At 39.4% G+C, this 15,370-nt stretch overlaps 1 protein-coding gene across 11 annotated transcripts in view; it reads right to left on the reverse strand.

The window, feature by feature from the left end:
• LCORL (ligand dependent nuclear receptor corepressor like) overlaps positions 1 to 15,370 on the reverse strand; it is a 122,460-nt gene that overhangs the window by 59,799 nt on the left and 47,291 nt on the right. For all 11 annotated transcript variants that reach the window (XM_066384689.1, XM_066384678.1, XM_066384687.1 and 8 more), the window contains one exon: positions 15,189 to 15,318. In XM_066384689.1, coding sequence (XP_066240786.1) covers positions 15,189 to 15,318 — 130 coding nt within the window. The remainder of the gene's footprint in view (positions 1 to 15,188; positions 15,319 to 15,370) is intronic.

Here is a 15,370-nt window from a genome sequence, read left to right on the forward strand (position 1 = left end):
GACACAGTAACTTATATAATGTCTAGTCACTGGGGTGTACACCTGAAACTAATTTAATATTGTATGTCAACTGTAATTGAAAAATAAAAAAATGATTTAAAAAATGGGCAAATGTCTTGAACAGATTCATTAAAAAAGATAGAGAAATTGCTTTTAAGACTCTGAAAAAGCACTCAATATATAAGTTATCAGGAAAATGCAATAGAAAGCAAAATGAGATACCATCTCCCATCTACTAGAATTAGAGAGTAACCAAAACTGGTAACAGCAGCAGGAGCTGCTGCCAGGGATCTGGAGCAGCTAGGACGCTCATGCATTTCAAGGGAGTCTGTGAAATGACAAATTTTGGGAGAGGTTTGGCAGTTTCTAATATATACTAAATATATATTCACATTAATGACCCAGCAATTCTATTCCTGTGGATTTTCCTTAAAAAATGATAAATTTCTTTTTAATTTATCATTTTTCTTTTTTTCTTTCTAAAAGAAATAAAACAGATGTCTAAAAAAGCATAAGAACGCCCATAGCAGCCTTATTAATATTCCCTAGTGACTCATTAATAACCCTTTTCAGAGGAGGTAGTAAGAAAAAACAAACAAAAAAAATGACTCTAGTACTTTAATCCTCTGTGAGTGGGAAGGTGTCGGTGGCACTAATTAATGAGGAACATAGAAGAAAAAAAGAACATGTTTAAAAATGAAAGTAAGTTTAGCTTAGATTCCCTGAACTAAAAATTCCTCCCACAAGATATAAGTGGAGATGTCTAGAAAATAGCATGAAACTTGGTGAGGCTGGGCTCACCACAGAGGTTAAATGTTGAAGCCAGAAGAGGGGATGCAATGGGGAGGGCAGAGAATACGTGCTACATAAATATACCTATGCATGTGCAAATCAAGTCTAAGAACACTCCCTAAGCGATCAATTCTGGGGACAGCGTGAAGATCAAATAGTAAAGGAGGTAGACAGGAGTCTTCGCCCTTTTTGTGTAAAGACTCCTTTGGCAGTGCAGTGAATACTACCAGCTCCTCAGAATCACGTTTTCAATGCACAAATATATGGGATTACAAAGAAGAACAACAACAACAACAAAAGAAACAATTTGAATGTAAACAATTAAAGGTAGAATGTGACATGAAAACATCTGATATTTTGCTAGAACAGGTATTACTAATACTATTGCTGTTTGTTGTCAATATTCATATTTTAAAAAAATGTTAAGTTTCGCTAGGGTTTAGTGAAAATAAAGATGTCATTTTTTCCCCATTCAATGGCACAAACCCACCAAAATACAATCCATGAACTTGTAGTGGGGTATCCCAGGTTAAGAACCCCTGAGCTAGGAAGTAAAATTAAATAGAAAGAAAAACATGATAATATGGGAATTATAGCAGCAAATAGCATGCTGTTTAGACTGCCATGATAAAATACCACACCCATGCTTCCCTTCTTACAACTGTGAAGCAGAACAAAGGAGAAGGTCAGACACAGAACAGTACGTAAGGAAGAAAATGAAATAAATCACACCGGGCCCTGGCCGGGTGGCTCAGTGAATAAAGCGTCAACCTGGCATACCAGAGGTGAGCATTCAACCCCAAGGCAGGGCACGTAGGAGAGGCGATCAAGGAGTGTACAACTAAATGGAACAATGAAGTGAAACGAGTTGATGCTTCTCTCTGTCTCCCCCTTCCCCTCTCCTCTCTCTCAAATTAATGGAAAAGTTAAAAAAATAATAATAAAGAACAACTGTATTTATACTAGTTTGAAAAAACGTATCTCCATTAGGAAACACCACCACAGACTGCCAATACAATAATCATTCTACGCCCAGGCATTCCACTCCCACGCCGCTTCATCCAGCTGCCATGTCTATACAATCTACTCTTCTATTCTGCCATGCAGGCCAAGGGCAAAACAGATGAATAATAATGGCGCTTGTCTTTTAGCTGGCCTAACTGTTACCACCCTAGAGATATGAAATAACCCATTACGATACTGAACAGGAGAAGCAAACCATTTTCTTCTTATAGGGATGCAGTCAGGCAAGTTACTCTAGATACATGATCTCTGTGCTCGTATCTCTCTATACAATAATCTGTGTTATAGTAAAAATCTGACTAGAAATTATTTGAAATGCTGAAACATTCCCCATGACAAGCTTTTTCTTGCCTCTGCAGCAGCTATGACACTTGCTATTAAGTAGTATCAATCTCCAACAAAGTTTTTGTTTAGATGATGTCTTATTCCTATCACAGCCACCTTCAACAGAGCTTAGAAGTTATTGGTCTAGAGCAGGGGTCCCCAAACTACGGCCTGCGGGCCACATGCGGCCCCCTGAGGCCATTTATCCGGCCCCCACCGCACTTCTGGAAGGGGCACCTGTTTCATTGGTGGTCAGTGAGAGGAGCATAGTTCCCATTGAAATACTGGTCAGTTTGTTGATTTAAATTTACTTGTTCTTTATTTTAAATATTGTATTTGTTCCCGTTTTGTTTTTTTACTTAAAAATAAGATATGTGCAGTGTGCATAGGGATTTGTTCATAGTTTTTTTATACTCTGGCCCTCCAACGGTCTGAGGGACAGAGAACTGGCCCCCTATGTAAAAAGTTTGGGGACCCCTGGTCTAGAGGATATTGTGGGGAATTATGGCTGACAGAGGCACAAGTGTTTGCAGAACATACCCACTGTGACCAATGTGGCACTCAGAAAGATAACAACATCTCCAGATAAGCATTTAGATCTGCTAAAGTTGGGGCATTCCTGGGAATAAATGGAAAACAAAGTAAAAGTGTTAAAAAGGAGACTCCCTACCAAAAAAAATCTAGTTCTTTAACAACAGAGTAAAACCCAAATGTAGGTAGAGCGCAGCGCATTCCTAGCAGCTGTGGCTGAGGCAATGCTGTGAGAACACTCCAGCACCTGAAACCCTCCTAGGCACACCCAGGAGGGAGCTCGCCTGCTGTAAGGAAGTGACTTAGCGCCAACCAGGCAGCTCCCTGATCTTTTCAGCCATTGGCTGTGAAGGACACGCTGTAACACCCTATAGGCTGAACCTGTGTATATAAGCTAGCTGACTTCCTGAATAAAGCGGATCTGCGTCACTGAACCTGGTCCCTGGAGTCTGGTCTCTGTGTCTCCATTGTCCTCACTCCTGGTGGGCCTTGTCCACATACTGGCGCCCGAACAGGGACCCAGCTGGCACTCAAAGGACTGGTGAGTGGCCCTCTGCAATGGGAAACCTTCTCCCTTACTCCTGAGCCCTGCAAGCTTGAGCCCTCTATGCCCTATTGCAAAGTAGGCAAGTTAAAGTTAGTGAAAAGGATCTTTGTACTTACTGGAAAATCCTCTCAGGTTTCAACCCTTGGCTCTGGGATGCGCCTCTTTGGGACCCTGATACTTGGGCCCGAGCTTTCCGGTGCGTCCGTTTGGCCGAAGTACAGGAAGAACAAACCTTCCCTCTAGGCCTCATTCCTGCCCTGTTAGCGATATCAGTGCCTGCCTGACCAGTGCTCCTGCTGAGGACCCTGCGCCGGTGCCAAAGATACTGCAGGCTGCCCCTCTCTGGGGAGCCCCTCCCTTCCTATATGCCCCCTTCACTGAGGAGGAAAGCAGTTTAGCCACCGAGTTTGATGGACTTGCAGCCAAGCGTGCAGAAACAAAACTAGACACATTAGAAACCGCGCCATCAGCTCTGCCACCCGAAGAAGCAGAAGTCGCTACTTCCGCATTCCCTGCTGGGGCTCAACGCCCCACCCCAGCCTCTCAGACGCCATTTTCTACCCCAGCTTTAACTCCAACACGTGTTCCCACTGCAGACCCATGGGCCAGCCTATACGCCCCCGTGTGTCTTTTTTATTTTCCCTCCTTGTTTGTCTGTCTTGTCTATCTTTCCGTATCACTTGCTCTCTCTCTCCCGCCCCTCTCTCTGAAATGACGCTGGAAGGACCCAGCCATGGCACAGTGGCGGGGATCACACCCTCTTCTAACACAAGGGAGAGGTTATGCTTGTGTTTTTCAGCCAACTTGGATCCCAGGAACTCCCCAACCTGCTTGACAGGGTTTCTTGGGTCAGAGGTCCCCAAACTTTTTACACAGGGGGCCAGTTCACTGTCCCTCAGACCGTTGGAGGGCCACCACATACAGTGCTCCTCTCACTGACCACCAATGAAAGAGGTGCCCCTTCCGGGAGTGCGGTGGGGGGCCGGATAAATGGCCTCAGGGGGCCACATGCGGCCTGCGGGGGACATAGTTTGGGGACGCCTGCAATGGTTCAGTCTTCACCCTTCCAAAGCCACAGCCCTGGCCTCCTCCACACCGACTACGCCTGAGGGGAGGAGGTCCTCAGCGCTCCAGAAGACCTCGCGGCCCGCGTGTGCGTCCCATCACCTGGGGGGATGTGGATGCTTTGGCGGGGCGGGCCCAGAGAATTGCCCCTGACAAGCCCCTAGGCCCTGGTGCTCTGTTCTTGCTTGTGTGACCGCTGACTCCCAGACGCGGGTGGACTCCCACGTCTGGGTGGCTGTTCCCCACCCTAGCATAATTATTTCTGTTGAGGTTAATAGCCCACAGTTTCCAGCAGTATATTCCAGTAACTGCTCCCTTAGTCTCCCTTGTGACAATAGTGGCCAGGAATCCCAACAGTGGAACTGTATGGGGTAACCTCAGTGACCCAATGCTACTTAAGTTTACTCTGAATAATAACACCGTCCCCTCAGAGGAGTGGGTCCTCCTTTGAAATCATACTACGGGGGACTTTGCTGAAAACAGTACTACCAACCAAGGCTCAGTACTTGGCCTACGAGCCCTCTGTCCCCTAGCTACCAACAGCTGGGCCCGCCCCGCTAACCTTGCCTTCCCAGGGGTTGCCTCTTTGCCCGTTCCTGTATGATGAACATCTAAGAACACTCCTGAGAGAAGGAATTCCCTAGAGAGACTGCCGCATTGCCTCTGGCCCAGATGCGCAGACCATCAACCTTGGAGCTTGGCATCAGAAGCTGAGAGACGGAATGCAACCATATGCAGTACACAGCCTGCGGCAAGCCATCCGTTCCGTGTTTGGATGCTGGGACCTCTGTGGGAAGGGGGCGTGCATGGACCTACGTCCATTTTTTACAATCAAAATGGAACTGTGTTTAATGGCACCTGGAATGTCTCTGTAACACAATGGAAGGGAAATGACATCTCAATCCCTAAGAGGAATCCCCTGTTTAAGACCCCTGTTCTATTTCCTAACTAGTCAAACATTACAGAAGCTTGCCTCATTGTTTAATCCAGCTAATCTATTAGCATATAGTATAATAGGTATTATAGTTGTTTTAGTTCTAATATGGTTCCGTTGCATAATGTGTAGCATTCAGAAGCTACAACAGGAAGCTGTCATTCATCAAGTCCAATTGGCCTTAATTAAAAGAGAAGGGGGAAATGTAGGTAGAGCACAGAGTGCATTCCTAGCAGCTGTGGCTGATGCAATGCTGTGAGAACAGTCCAGCTCCTGAAACCCTCCTAGGCACACCCAGGAGGGAGCTCGCCTGCTGTAAGGAAGTGACTCAGCGCCAACCAGGCAGCTCCCTGATCTTTTTAGCCATTGGCTTTGAAGAACATGCTGTAACACCCTATAGGCTGAACCTGTGTATATAAGCTAGCTTACTTCCTGAATAAAGTGGATTTGCGTCACTGAACCTGGTCCCCGGAGTTCGGTCTCTGCGTCTCCGTCATCCTCACTCCTGGTGGGCCTTGTCCACACCCAAATAAGGGGAAAATCTCTATTCTAAATAAGTTAAGTTTGATAAAAACTACCATGAACTATTACAGGATTTAAATATACTGTTCTCTGGACCTGACAAGGTCATTTAGAATATCCACTGCTACAGTAGCAGGCAGAAAGGTAAATTGTGGAGTGAGGTTTAATATTCAACTAACACTAACATTGCTCTTTCTTGGCTATTGGATATAAGCTATAAAAGACCCTCCCAAATATTGCCTTTTTACTGTATTACCTTTAATTTTAAATGGAATGAGACTCTAAACAAAATGCAAATAAATTGCTATTAACAAGTATTTTAAAATAATTTGTTTATTTAGAAAATAATGGAATAACTACAGAAGCACAGAACTATATTAACTATATTGTACCTAAAAATCACCTTTTACTGTTATAGGTAAAGTTATTAAAAGTCATCTATCCAGATTCTAATATAACTGTAGTACTTGTTCAGAGGGATAGGAGAGACACTGAGAAAGAACACGTCTTTTCTGCTCTTCCAGGAGCTACAGGAGCTAGCACTCCAGGATGGAAGGAGACTTGAAAAAATTATATATTTCTTGCCAGAGTATCTTGAGGTTTATTTGGTCTTCAATTTCCATATTCTGGAGTAGAGTATAGAAAGTTTAAGAAAACAAGAGAATCAAAGCTTGTGAACTACTCTCTCTGTAGCATTGCCACTATATCCCTACTATACCATGCCAATCTCCTCCTTGAGACTAAGCACTGTGGCTTGCTCAGTTACCCTAGTCAGTGATCTACCATGGTACCACACAAGGTAACACAATAAATTTAATAAATAAACGACTCTGTACTCATCAAAGGGAATAAAATCTGCGTTAACAATTCAGTAATATGTTAATCTATTTTCTTAAATTTATAGAACATAGGAAAGCAAGGATGAGAAAATATTCCTTCATTCTCTCACACTTCACATAGAGATTACTGAAGAGTCATGAAAGGAATTAACAGAAAAACATTTTTTTTCTGGAAATTATTAAAATTTTTTTTTTATTGTATTGGGATGACAATGGTTAATAAAGTTATACAGGTTTCAGGTGTACAATTCTACAATACATCATCTGTATACTGCATTGTGTGTTCACCACCCCAAGTCTCCCTCCATCATCACCGCCTGTCTTCCCTTCTAATCCCTTTGACCCCCCCGCCCCCCCACTCTCTCCTGCAATTCCCACACTGTTGTCTGTTGGAAGTCTTATGAGCTGGTTGGTTCAAAGGCAGGCAAGAATACTTAGATACTGCTGATGTTGCTTTCATTTTGGTTTACTATGTCACCACATAACATGTACTGTAAAAGATAAATACAAAATCAAGGATCTGGTGGACTTGGGCTTTCTGAAGCTTCTTCTTTTTTTTTTTTTTTTTAAATGTTTTATTTACTTATTTATTTTCGGGGGGGGGGAGAGAGAAGCAAGGAAGGAGGAGCAGGAGGCATCAACTCCCATATGTGCGTTGACCAGGCAAGCCCAGGGTTTTGAACCAGTGACCTCAGCATTCCAGGTCGGCGCTTTTATCCACTGCACCACCACAGGTCAGGTCCTCTGAAGCTTCTTTTTATTCCACAGTGGTCTCAATTGCCCATGTAGAGTGAGGAATCCACCAGGTGTGAGAAACAGAGAACACAAACATAGGATCTCTGCCTAAACATCTTAGCTATAGTTTTTTGAAGGGAGGAGGCTAGAACCATATTATGATAAGAATTCAATTATAAAAGGAAACTCTTGCTGTGCCCAATGTTATACTTTCATGTTTCGTTTCTAACAGCCTACTTGAGGTTTGGTAAAAGTCATGGCCTACCACAGCTTAATGTATCTACTCATCTATATGGTTTTCCTGAAAAAAGGATATGGACATGATATCCTCTTTTAGTCCTAAATCATTTTGCCCCCATCCACTCTTCCTGCTCCCCGTATTTTTTACTTCTTTAAAGCCATGACCCGACCACCATATTAAGTCTAACTCCCCTGTGATTACTTTTCCTATTAGATCTTTTAGCAATTAAATATTCTTTGTAAGTCAGCTGATTTTGGACTTTGAAGAATCAGTCAGTCTCTAAAATCTTCAGAGCACATTTCTTCAAGGTTGTTAAACATCTCATCAATGAACAAATGACAATGTATCTTAAAATCTATATATTATTTATAAATTACATAGATATTCTTTTATAAGCCAAACATCTCAAAGCATAGAATGTATTTGGAGAAAGGTTCGTCATTGATAGAATCTTTTAAAGCTTATTTTTCAGGCCTAATTCAGATAAAATTACACAGTGGACTCTGTATGTTCATTTGTCTTGGCCATATATCACAACACTCAAAACACAAACCAAAGAATGAGCCTGTGATATAATATCACTAAGTAACTTGATCAACAACACAGCTCTTTAGGGGGGGAAAGCAAATAACGTGTAGTTTTGACTCTATAGCCCATATTCTTTTTTCCATCGGATGCTACTACACTAAATGTGATAAACGCCTATGTTTATCACATTTCAAAACAAATAAGTTAACTGATATTTAAACTATACATAGTAATAAACTTAAGTACAAAGTAGGGAAAGGTAAGCTATATATACATGCTAAATAATTTTCTTCTTCAAAGAGAACAAACAATACCACCAAGTATGTACAGAAACTGGAAAATACCTGAACAGTTTACCTTAGTACTCATTCATTCAAGAAATAGTTCCTGAAATCTAGGATGTGACAAGTACTGTTCTAGAGACTGAGGATTCTGCAATTAACAAAGCAAAGTCTCTACTATCAAGGAGTATTCATTCTACTCTAGCACTCTAGACAATTTCAGAGTTAACTGGTAGGAGAAAATTCAATTTTGAAGAATTTTTAAAGAATATATAAATATTCTTATAAATATAGGTTTAATCATAATATACCTATAAATGATTAAACACTAAAATGAAACCAGTATCTTCTGTTTTAATAAACCATTTTTTTGGTGGTGAGTAGATAACAGAGCAGAAGCATCTACAATTATTATGCCTCTTCTATATGTGAGAAAACTAAGTCACAAAAAGGGGAAGCAGTTTGTCAGAATCACATATCTAATATATGGCGGGGCAAGAGTTGAACTGTATTTGTTAAACAGTAAAGCTTATGCTTTACCCCTTCTCCTGAGGATACAAACATTTCAGAAGACTTCACTCAAAACACTTTACTCAAGATACACACATAAAAATTTAAATTTATATGGAGAAAATCAGGGGATGGTTGCTACTCAGTACTAACAAATCAATGAATTCTAATCGATAGATAAACTTTACAAAACAGTCTCTACAGGCCATGGCTATAATGTATAATTAGCCAATAGCAAATACTAAACTGTAGCTAATAGTTCATAATTATATATAAGCTAAAAATAGTGAGATGATAATTTATAAAACTAATTTATCATTTTTCACACCCTCTGCTAGAATCCTGTAGTCCTGATTGCTCAGTAAGACAGACACATCAAGAATTAATCAGCCACCAGGATTCCAAAGTGCCACAGAGAATAAGTAATTCCTTAAAACAGAATTTTAACTAGATCATATTAAATAAGATAGAGAAGAAAGCTCATATGTTAGACTATTCTTAACAAAGTGTTATTTCTATAAAAACTGCATTTTAGCCTGACCAGGCAGTGGCTCAGTGGATAGAGCATCAGCCTGGGATACTAAGGACTCAGGTTCGAAAACCCCAAGGTTGCCGGCTTGAGCACGGGCTCATCCAGCTTGACTGCGGGGTTGCCAGCTTGAGTGGGTGAACATAGACATGACGCCATGGTTGCTGGCTTGAGCCCAAAGGTCACTGGCTTGAGCAACGGGGTCATTGGTTCAGCTAAAACCCCATCTCCCCCATCAAGGCACATATGAAAAAGAAATCAGTGAACTAAGGTGCTGCCAACTATGAGTTGATGCCTCTCATCTTTCCTCCTTCCTGTCTGTTGGTACCTCTCTCTCTTGCTTAAAAAAAAAAAAAAAGAAATTCAAAAATATTAAATCTGCCTGACCTGTGGTGGCGCAGTGGGTAAAAGCGTTCACCTGGAATGCTGAAGTTGCCGGTTCAAAACCCCGGTCTTGCTTGGTTAAGGCACATATGGGAGTTAATGCTTCCTGCTCCTCCCTCTGTTCTCTCTATCTCTTTCCTCTCTCTGTCTGTCTCTTTCTCTCTCTGTGTCTCCTCTCTCTAAAAAAAAGTTAATAAAAAATTTAAAAAAAATTAAATCTAGTTAAAATTTTAGGCGTGTTCTTAGAATTTCATTCATATCCTCTAAGTATATGGCAAAAGAAGAAACATCTTTTCATGAACGCCTCTGAATGTGGCTTATAATGGTATGTGAATTATTTTATGGCACTAACATACAGTTCCCTGGCGTTCCAAAAAGGCAACCCATATAAGGGCAATTCACTGTATGATCACAACGGTAGTGCAAAGACACACTTGTATAAGCGCAACACTTAGGGCCTGAATGAATCGTGTCAAATTTACAGTTACTTAAGGATGTGTGCATTTAGAGAAAAGCAATCTTAAAGATTAATCCTCTGTTTCTAAGAAATCAAATGCTTTATCATCAGTCATAATCCAATTGGTTAGTGAGCAGTCTTAATATTTATTACATGCTATAGTATAAAGCTTAAAAATTAAGAGTTTAACAGGAAAAAAGTCTGCGTTCAGAAAAGGCATAGAAAACTTGATATTAAATATGGCTATCAATTTAAGGAAGAAGTATTGGTTAATAGCAACTTTCAACTAAATGCATCAAATATATCAAGAAAGATTTTAAAAATAAAAGGCCAGAACAGTAGTTACATGAATGCTACATGTATGTGGGAAAAAATATAAAGCAGGAAAAACATTATTAAGGAAGGTTTCCTTTTATTATATATTTAGCAGTATGACGTATTCAGCTAGTATGTGCATACTGTCTGTCCAATTTAGTCAAATCAAGTAGTTTTCTTTAATTTAAAAACAAGAGATAAGACATCCTTCTAAAGAGCAAACCAGTAACTTACACTGCTTCAGTTAAGCAGAAAATGTGAAGCTAAAAGAATTAAAATAATTTATTTCATATCTCATGGGGATCACTTTGGAAAAGGCATTTTAAATCTATACGCCTATGTTTATCACATTTCAAAACAAATAAGTTAACTGATATTTAAACTATACATAGTAATAAACTTAAGTACAAAGTAGGGAAAGGTAAGCTATATATACATGCTAAATAATTTTCTTCTTCAAAGAGAACAAACAATACCACCAAGTATGTACAGAAACTGGAAAATACCTGAACAGTTTACCTTAGTACTCATTCATTCAAGAAATAGTTCCTGAAATCTAGGATGTGACAAGTACTGTTCTAGAGACTGAGGATTCTGCAATTAACAAAGCAAAGTCTCTACTATCAAGGAGTATTCATTCTACTCTAGCACTCTAGACAATTTCAGAGTTAACTGGTAGGAGAAAATTCAATTTTGAAGAATTTTTAAAGAATATATAAAACTAGTTAAGTTCCTCTCTGTACTAAATTTTTTCCTTCCCCCTAATTCTACTTATACAACCTGAACAATTATTTTTGACTTAACTTTCAATTATCAGGGACTGACCAAACTACATATATTTAGTTCAAACAGATGTTCTTTGATCTATCCCCAAACACTGAGGGAACTACTGGTAATCATTAAAACCATTCATACTTTACATAAAGGAAACATGGAAACCTACGAGAAATACAGAACATTCCTCACAGGTCCTCTCAAGTCTGCCTAATTCTATTCAAATAATTCTCGTCCTAGGCTGCTAAGTAGCAAACAACAGGGTTTCTTTACTTAGCACTTAAAAGAATCTAGACGCTCCTCATACAGAACATCTTGCGCTTTTTATTTTAACATTTCTTCTTGAGGGCTAAAATGTTCATAACATCACTAAAGACACAACCCTGCGCTATATTGTCTCTACCTGTTAAAAAGATGGTAACAGTACCTACCTCTTAACACTTGTCTTGGAACTAAATGAGATAAGGCACTAAAAGGGCTTAGTACTCAGTCATAATTGATGACATCAATAATCATCATTATCCATAATAATAGCTTATAAATTTCATTATCATCATCCCCAAAATGATTTTAAAAAATCTAAGGAAAGATAATAAAGAAACTACAATAGATATTAACAGATTTCTTTATGTTTTAGCAAAATGATCAACATGCATGTGTTCCTCAAACTAGTAACAGATTTAAAAGTGTCTGTAACACTAATGTTAATAATATCCAGAATCCCTAAAAATGTCCAAGTTTGGAAAATTTCAGGAGTCAAATAAAAGCTTCACCAATAAAAGATGCTTTATCAACATTTTGTTTGCTACTCCAAAGAGTCAGAAGTATTTCCTGCCTTATTTATTTATTTATTGTATTTTTCTGAAGTTGGAAATGGGGGAGGGGGAGCAGTCAGACAGACTCCCACATGCGCCCGACCGGGATCCACCCGGCATGCCCACCAGGGGGCGACACTCTGCCCATCTGGGGCATTGCTCTGTTGAGACCAGAGCCATTCCAGTGCCTGAGGCAAAGGCCATGGAGCCGTCCTCAGCGCCCAGGCCAACTTTGCTCCAATGGAGGCTTGGCTGCTGGAGGGGAAGAGAGAGACAGAGAGGAAGGAGGGGGAGGGGTGGAGAAGCAGATGGGCGCTTCTCCTGTGTGCCCTGGCTGGGAATCAAACCCAGGACTCCTGCACGCCAGGCCAACGCTCTACCACTGAGCCAACCGGCCAGGGCCATTTCCTGCCTTTTAAACACATTTTTGTCTTTTATTTCAAAATAGAGTTAATAGAACTAAAAAATTAAAAAGTTGAGACTATTTACAAGATATTATTATTCTAGCCTAATACTAGTCAGACCATATTAGAAACCTTCAAAATGGTTTTATTAAAAGAAAATTAAAAACTTGGTGATCCTTCGAAAACCTTGAAGAAAACCAAGAAATACCCAAATGGAGAGGTCACTAAATATCTATGAACACTCACCCAACCACTGGTAGGAGACCTCTTATAGACCCAGATGCTTGAACCAGCTGAAAGAGTACCAAGTTTTTACTGATTATTCTAAACAGGGCAGTGGAGAACAGATTAATTCCCAACTCTCCCACATTAAAGGTTATTATTACTGATTATTCCAGCTACCATTACAAATTACTCAAAGGAAAAGGAGACTGAGAAATGAGTCCTACGATGAGTGAAACATACTTATGTGTATGTGTGTAAATGTGCACATTTCCTCTAGTTCTTTTAGTGATCTAACTGATAACACAACTTCCCTTTTAAGTATAACTATATTGGCAAAATAAAATTTTCTAAATAAATGTTATAAAATTCCTAAAGCACATAAGCTATTTTTCATATTGGTTCGGATAGAAAATTTTGAGAGAAGAGTTTGTTTTTTAAAGACAATGCCAACTTCTCAACACTAAGACTTGTGTATGTCAGCAAAACAAGTACAGATTTTGAGTGCCCTGCATTTAAAAAATATAATTCTAAATTTAAACTTTTTAATATCCTAGGGATTCTTCAAATCAGAAAACTCTCATATTTCAACACATAAAGGAATTCATAACACTTAAGACTAAACAAAAGCCTCCTTTCTTAAAGGTGAGGACTATTTTCAATATTACTAAAACCTGAAAGTTAACAATTTAACAGAGAGTATCTAATGTTACCTAATTCCAAAAAGTAGTAAAGCAGGGTCAACACCTAGATGAGAACATAATAATATTTATCTCAATCTCTGGAAGTTGGGAGGTGGGATGATCCACCCCTCATTCCTCCTACACCATGACTTACTCAAAAGGTCTACTATATGGTAAAAATTAAGAAACTCTACTACTGCAGAAATGGCCAAGAACAAAAAGAATGGAATGTTCTATATTTCTGTATTATTCCCAGGTAACTAAGATGTAAATAGTACTTCTGCCTGATAATGTGTCTATAGTAAGGTAACAGATAAAACAAGCCCCATTTGGTTTAAATAGTTTAGATAGAAATAAAAAAAGAACACTGATTTTAATGTCAAGTAAGCATATTCAAGCTTCCAAAAACACTGAAAGAGCAAGCCAGCAAATATGTATATTCCACAACCTGACCAATAAATGATATAACTTATTCTAAAGATAGCTTTACAATTTAGCATATCACTTACTAAACATGAAGTAACTTCTGAAGTCTTGAGAACAGCAACAAATAAGAAAGACCAGAAGCATAAAACCTTTTTTCTCATCTATCTATAGTAGATAAGGAAAATGTATAATAAGATCAAAGAGAGATCTGAGAATAGAAAGGCAAAAAGGCATGTCTAATAGAAGACTAGCTCCAGAATGACTGGGAATCCTACTGTCCCTAACAATGTGTAGAAAAACTAAGAATAAGAAAAAAATGATCAAGAATGGAGTAGAAATTAACTTGTAAAACTCAACACCAGGAAGACAAGCAATCAAAAAATGGGCAAAAGAAATGAATAGACACTTCTCCAAAGAGGACATACAGATGGCCAATAGACATATGAAAAAATGCTCAACATCACTAATCATTAGAGAAATGCAAATTAAAGCCACAATGAGATATCACCTCACACCAGTCAGAATGGCGCTCATCAACAAAACAACACAGAATAAGTGCTGGCGAGGATGTGGAGAAAAGGGAACCCTCCTGCACTGCTGGTGGGAATGCAGACTGGTGCAGCCACTGTGGAAAACAGTATGGAGATTCCTCAAGAAATTAAAAATCGAACTGTCTTTTGACCCAGCTATCCCACATTTAGGAATATACCCCAAGAACACTGTAGCACTGTTTCTAAAGGAGAAATGCACCCCCATGTTTATGGCAGCATTGTTCATAATAGCGAAGATCTGGAAACAGCCCAAGTGTCCGTCAGTGGACGAGTGGATTAAAAAGCTTTGGTACATATATACAATGGAATACTACTCAGCCATAAGAAATGATGACATAGGATCTTTTACAATAACATGGATAGACCTTGATAACATTATACTGTGTGAAATAAGTAAATCAGAAAAAACTAAGAACTATATGATTTCATACATAGATGGGACATAAAGATGAGACTCAGAGACATGGACAAGAGTGTGGTGGTTACGGGGGGGGGGGGGGGTTGGGAGGGGCACAAAGAAAACCAGATAGAAGGTGACGGAAGACAATTTGACTTTGGGTGAGGGGTATGCATGCAACATAATCAAATGTCAAAATAATATGGAGATGTTTTCTCTGAACATATGTACCCTGATTTATCAATGTCACCCCATTAAAATTAATTTAAAAAATTCTGAAAAAAAATGTGTGTGAGAGAAATTCAAACACTTTAGATATTCTACTACAAATTTTAAATGACCAAGAACACCAATATTACCTTTCTTTCGAAAGAGTGCATTTAGGTAATTTTCTGCTTGGCATTCAATCTGTTCAGTGTGGGACTGGCCCTGAGATGACAGCTCCTCGGTTGGTGTCGACTGTGAAGAATCGAGAGACGGTATACAATCCTAAAATTACAACACAACAGGAAAGAAAATTAGTCGGTTCCATTAAAAATGG

Source organism: Saccopteryx leptura, chromosome 5 (genome assembly GCF_036850995.1).
Source record: "Saccopteryx leptura isolate mSacLep1 chromosome 5, mSacLep1_pri_phased_curated, whole genome shotgun sequence".
Lineage (NCBI taxonomy): Eukaryota > Metazoa > Chordata > Mammalia > Chiroptera > Emballonuridae > Saccopteryx > Saccopteryx leptura.